Raw genomic sequence first — 6,142 nt, 5'->3', positions numbered from 1 at the left:
GGACTATCTTTGGAAGCACTAGTTTTCAGAGCGCTGGTCCTTCGTCAGATGGTTGTGGATTATAAGATCATAGGACACAGAATTTATAGCAAGAGTTTACAATGTGATGTACTAATATTATATATTGAAAAAGACCTGGATTGTTTATTAAGTATCATCTTATTGATTGGGCCACGTTGGTTTCAGTTCTTTCTTATATAAATTCCAGAACTTTCTTAAAGTTACATTCTCAAGTGAACTTTAACAATAGTTCAAGATTAGAGTGGTGCTGGAAAAGGACAGCAGGTCAGGCAGCGTCGAGGCACCACTCCAACCTTGACTCTGATCTCCAGCATCTGCAGTCCTCACTTTCGCCTCGTTGATTTTAACAACAGGTGCCATGTTGACCCTGATAATGCATTGAAGGTGGGAGGCTGTCTGTGCACCAATGTTCAGACTGATTTTAATTCTAAAAAAGGTATTTACAGAATCTTACATGGATTCATGCAGTTTTTGAGCAAAACAAAATGTAATTCTGCAAGTTGGACTGTTGGACTATAACCTGGCGCTGGGTAATTTTTAACTTATTAAACAATCGCTGCCTACAGCCAAATCAAGAGGTGAAAACCTCTCGCTGAAGCCTATGTAGCGAGCAATAAGATGCCTTTTAGTGAAGATCCACCTCACCACAACTGCCCTTCGACTCGCAGAGGTACGGTATGGAGTGGGCGGTGTCAAGATGTCTTCATCGCTTTCATCAAATCAGAAACCTTCCGATATTGTCCAATCAGCGAGCGCGTGGTGGATCTCGCGGTGACGCGGTTGTCAGGTCCCGCGAGAGGCACGAGAGCGCGCCAATTGAGTGAAGGAGCGGTAGATATGGTGCTGCAGAACAGTGGGAAGCTGAGAGCGGACAGACAGCCGGTGGCCGACACCAGTTACTCGTGAGTTTCAGCACTGTTCGCTGTCGTGATCGGCGGGGAGTGATGACTGCAGCTACTGAGCAACAGGCTTTAGCTGCAACTCCCGAGAGATGAAGGACATCTCTGGGCAAAAACATACCAGCGTTACGTTCGATAACACTTACATGAAGCAGGCCTCTCAGAGCTGAAGCTAGTGCAGTTACTGCAGGCTGACCACTCACTATACCTGTGATCCAGTTAGTGCTGTGTTCTCGGAGCGAATTACAGCCGATGCTGGAACCTGTACTGACAGCAAAAAGTGCTGGAAATCACAGGGAGTCAGAGAGCAAACTAACGTTTCGAGTCTTGACGACTCTTCAGAGCTTTATCTTGCTCTCTGTTCACAGATGTTGCCAGATCCGATGTGATTTCCAGTGCTTATTGTTTTCGGTGCTGTGTATTCCCGTTCGTGTTGTTTCACTGTTAGAGCTGGAATGCACTGAGTAAGTGTAGCTCACGCCTATCCGCTCCCCACCCCTGCATTATTTTGCGCTGCCTCTACTAGCAATTATGTGGAGGTGCCGATGTTCTCCGGGGGTGGACAAAGTTAAAATCAGCAGTTCAGGCAGCATCCAAGGAGCTTCGAAATCGACGTTTCTCTGGATTAGTGGTGCTGGAAGACCACAGCAGTTCAGGTCTGGATTAGTGGTGTTCTTCCAGCACCACTAATCCAGAGAAACGTCGATTTCGAAGCTCCTTGGATGCTGCCTGAACTGCTGTCCTCTTCCAGCACCACTAATCCAGAATCTGCTTTCCAGCATCTGCAGTCATTGTTTTTACCAAAGTTAAAATCACACGAAACCGGGTTATAGTCCAACAGATTTATTTGGAAACACTAGCTCTCGGAGTTCTGCTTCTTCATCAGATAGCCAGTGATCATAGAACACAATTTATAACAAAAGATCATAGTGTCATACACTGATAAGATATGTTGAATAAACTCCAAAAGCTTGCACTTCTAAATAAGCCTATTTGATTATAACCTGGTGTTGTGTGATTTTTGACTTTGTCTACGAGCAATTGATCGTTGAAACTAAAAATCACCCAACTTTTGAGTCTACAATATTTGTGGGAAGCATTTAATATATACAATTTACATATGTTGTGCCTGCCTTTATTGAGATTGTGCGAAAACTTCTAAATAATTTGAATGTAGTTGGATTCTTGCCTGATTTGTCTGAACAACAGTGTGTTGCTGGAAAAACACAGCAGTTCAGGCAGCATCCAAAGAATTGAAGATTCGACCGTTCAGGCATAAGCCCTTCATCTGGCTTATGCTGCCTGATCTGCTGTGCTTTGCCAGCAACACACACTCGACTCTATCTCCAGCATCTGCAGTCCTCGCAACAGATTGTTGCACCGAAGAAAACATATGCGCCCATCCATAAATGCATGAAGTGGGTTTTGGTGCTGCCTGTTTATAATTATGCTTATTTAATTCTGATGTCTGGCAAGTTAGAGTGGAATCTTAAACAAAAATTTGTAATTAATCTTTTTCGTCAAATCACTAGAATTTAGGAAAAAACTCAATTTTTAAGAGATGAATAATATGCATTCTAATGTGTTTAGACAGTTTGGATTATATTGGGATGGACAACGGGGCATCCATAGAATAATATGAGCAGGGCTTATGGTGGTTTGATATATGGAGCCTTGGGAATGTGATTTCTCAAAACGATTCTCAGAATGCTGTACCCAAGTTCTACACATTAATGTAATGTGATCAGTCAAATCATTTTGACTAATATTGTAACTGAAGATGCTCTATTCGCAACTTCACAGATCACAACAAAAACGTTTTTCCAATTACAAAGAAGAGCAATTAAGTACTTTTTTATTCATTCACGGCTATGGGTGTCGCTGGCTGAGCCAACATTTATTGTCTGTCCCTAGTTGTCCTCTGGTGGTTGTGGCAGGCAGCTTCTTGAACTGCTTGACTCGGTATGCTATCGATCAACCCACAATGCTGTTAAGAAAGGAATTCCAGATATAAAAATGGAAACTTTCCAAGCCAAATGGCAGTTCATAATAGCCTCCGCATGGGTTTATGGAAATGTAAGCAGTCCTTGAGTTCTAGGAAGCTTTGTTTAAGATAGTCATAGAGATGTACAGCATGGAAACAGACCCTTCGGTCCAACCCGTCCATGACGACCAGATATCTCAATACCATCTCAGCTAGTAAAAATTTGAAATAAACCAATATTTTCCATAATCCTTTTAAAAAAAAGGCTTCAAAGAATATTGAATATTATCATTTTAATAATGGTTAATTAATTGAAGATTGAATTCGTGACTTCGATGTCATATCATTGAAATCCTCAGTTTCACATGATGTCAAAATTATTTCTCAGTACTAAAACTTTAGTCCATGTTAAAACGCTACCCTCAGGCTAGCTTGCTACTTTTAAAATGAACTTCATACCTATTTCTGTGCAAGCGATTTCAATTGTCTCAGCATGCCTGTGTTGAATCTTAAACATTCAGTTTATTCAACTTTCCTGCTCTTGCTCCATGTGACTTTAAATATATTAAGTCAATACCAATTTCCTTTGAAAGATATTCTTAAATCTGCTTCCATCTGTGGTTAAGGCAATAAGTTGCTGTATTTATCTTAAAAGTCTTTTAGTCTCCAAACCAATCTTTTTGCCAATTATTGTAGCTCTGTCTCCTTCAGTTCCTGAACTTGGTGCTATTTAAACTGTTTCTGTCTACTCTGTCAAAAACACACATAGTTATAGAGTTGTACAGTGTGGAAACAGACCCTTCAGTCCAACTCATCCATGCCAACCAGATATCCTAAATTAATCTCGTCCAATTTGCTAGCATTTGGCCTATATCCCCTGTAAACCCTTCCTATGTATATACCCATCCAAATGCTTTTTAAATGTTGTGATTGTACCAGTCTCCACCACTTCCTTTGGCAGTTCCTTCTATACACATATTACCCTCTGTAAAAAACATTGCCCTTAAGGTCCCTTTCATATCTTTCCTCTTTTACCTTAAAACTATGCCCTCTAGTTTTAATCTTCCCTGGGAAAACGACCTTGTCCATTTATCCCATCCATGCCCCTTATTATTTTATGAACCTCTATAGGGTTACCCCTCCGCCTCCAATGCTCCAGGAAGAATAGACCCGGCCTATTCAGCCTCTCCCTTTTGCTCAAACCCTCCAACACTGACACTGTGCTTGTAAATCTTTTCTGAACCCTCTCAAGTTTAACAACAGCTTTCTTATAGCAAGGAGACCTTTACTGAATGCAGTTTTTCAGAAGTGACCTGACCAATGTCCTGTACAGCTTCAACATGAAATTCCCAACTCAATGTACTGACCAATAAAGCCAAGTGTACCAAACCCTCCTTCACTGCCCTGTTTACTTTCAGCTCCACTTTCAAGGAACAATGAACCTGCACCCCCAAGGTCTCTTTGTTTGGCAACACCCCCCAGGACCCTACCATTAAGTATATAAGCCCTGCCCAGATTTGCCTCACCACAATGCAGCACATCACATGTATCTGAATTAAACTCAATCTGCACGACCAATTTTGGTGTAATCTGCAAACTTGCAAACCATTCCTCCTATATTCACATCCAATCTGTTTATATAAATGACAAAAAGCAGTGGACCGAGCGCCAATTCTTGAGACACACCACTGGTCACAGACCTCCAGTTCAAAAAAACCTTCCGCCACCACCCTCTGTCTCCTACCTTCAAACCAGTTTTCTATCCAAATGGCTGGCTGTTCCTGGATTCTACATGACCTAACCTTGCTAAACACTCTACCATGTGGAATCTTGTTGAACGCCTTGATGAAGTCCATATAGGCAGCATCCATCACTCTGCCTTCATCAATCTTATTTATCACTTTTCCAAAAAAAACTCTGTCAATTAGTGAGTCACAATTTTCCATGCACAAATCTATGTTAAATGTCCCTAATCAATCCTTGCCTTTCCAAAACATTGACTCTGCTCAGATGCTGCCTGACCAGCTGTGCTTTTCCAGCTCCACTCTTTTTGACTCTTTCCAAATACATGTAAATCCTGTCCCTCAGAATCCATTCCACAACTTAGCCACCACTGATGTCAGGCTCACCAGTCTACAGTTTTTCCTTACCAACTTTCTTAATTAGTGGTGCCACATTAGCCACCCTCCAATCTCATGGTATCTCACCCTTTGCTATGGATAATATAAATATCTCAGCAAGGAATCCAGCAATCACTTCCCTAGCTTTCCACAAATATCTGGGATACACCTGTTCAGGTACAGAGGATTTATCCACCTTTATTCATTTTGAATGTGAGGATTGAATCTTCTCTGCTTTAAGGAGAATAATCTTAGACTCTCTCTAGTTTTTAGTCATAAATGTAATCCTTTCACCCTGGCATGCATACATCGCTGCACCCTTCCTGAAATATTGTGACAGAATTGGACCTCTTGTTGGGCCTGAACCAGTAACTTACCTTTACCTTGCTAAGTGGGCAGCATGGTGGCTCAGTGGTTAGCACTGCTGCCTCACATTGCCAGGCACCCGAGTTCAATTCCCGCCTTGGGCGACTGTCTGTGTGGAGCTTGCACATTCTCCCCATGTCTGCGTGAGTTTCCTCGGGTGCTCCGGTTTCCTCCCACAATCCAAAGATATGCAGGCCAGGTGAATTGGCCATGCTAAATTGTCCCATAGCATTAGGTGCATTAGTCAGGGTAGGGGAATGAGTCAGGGTAGGTTACTCTTCGGAGGGTCAGTGTGGATTTGTTAGGCTGAAGGACCTGTTTCCATACTGTAGGTAATCGAATTTAATCTAAACTACTTTTGTCTGTACTGAATGCCTCATTCATAAAACCCAGGGATCTTGTTAGCACTTTCTTTTAAAGCCTTGTTAACATGTCATGCTATGTGCACAGATTCGTGTACATGAATTCTCACGTCTCTATTCTTCTGCCCTTTATACTTGTAATACTTAGCCATCATCCTCAAATTTAAAATCAAAATTGTTGACTAACCTTGACATGATCTACAGTTCCATCTACATCTACTTTCCTTTCTAAGGTTCTCTCATTTGTGCTCAACCTGAGTGAAATTCTTTGTGACAACCACTAGTGAATGCCCAAGATGCTGTGATGCACTTGGTTCAGGTAACAGCAATGGAGAAAGAATATGAGCATTTCGGGCCAACAACCTTTTATCAGTCCTTGATGCTATTGAG

At 41.8% G+C, this 6,142-nt stretch overlaps 1 protein-coding gene across 2 annotated transcripts in view; it reads left to right on the top strand.

Annotated features, from left to right (window-relative positions):
* The first annotated feature begins 776 nt into the window (after positions 1 to 776).
* The window catches only part of pole (polymerase (DNA directed), epsilon), a 157,711-nt gene continuing 152,345 nt past the window's right edge, over positions 777 to 6,142 (top strand). For both annotated transcript variants that reach the window (XR_006315365.1, XM_043715574.1), the window contains exon 1: positions 777 to 923. Coding sequence is in view for 1 of the 2 variants with exons in the window: in XM_043715574.1 (XP_043571509.1) it covers positions 859 to 923 (65 nt within the window). In the remaining variant the exon portion in view is untranslated. The remainder of the gene's footprint in view (positions 924 to 6,142) is intronic.

The sequence above is a fragment of the Chiloscyllium plagiosum genome, chromosome 25, assembly GCF_004010195.1.
Source record: "Chiloscyllium plagiosum isolate BGI_BamShark_2017 chromosome 25, ASM401019v2, whole genome shotgun sequence".
In the NCBI taxonomy this organism is placed as follows: Eukaryota; Metazoa; Chordata; class Chondrichthyes; order Orectolobiformes; family Hemiscylliidae; genus Chiloscyllium; species Chiloscyllium plagiosum.
The sequence above is the reverse complement of the archived record's forward strand: the minus strand, read 5'-3'. Positions and strand labels throughout refer to the sequence as shown.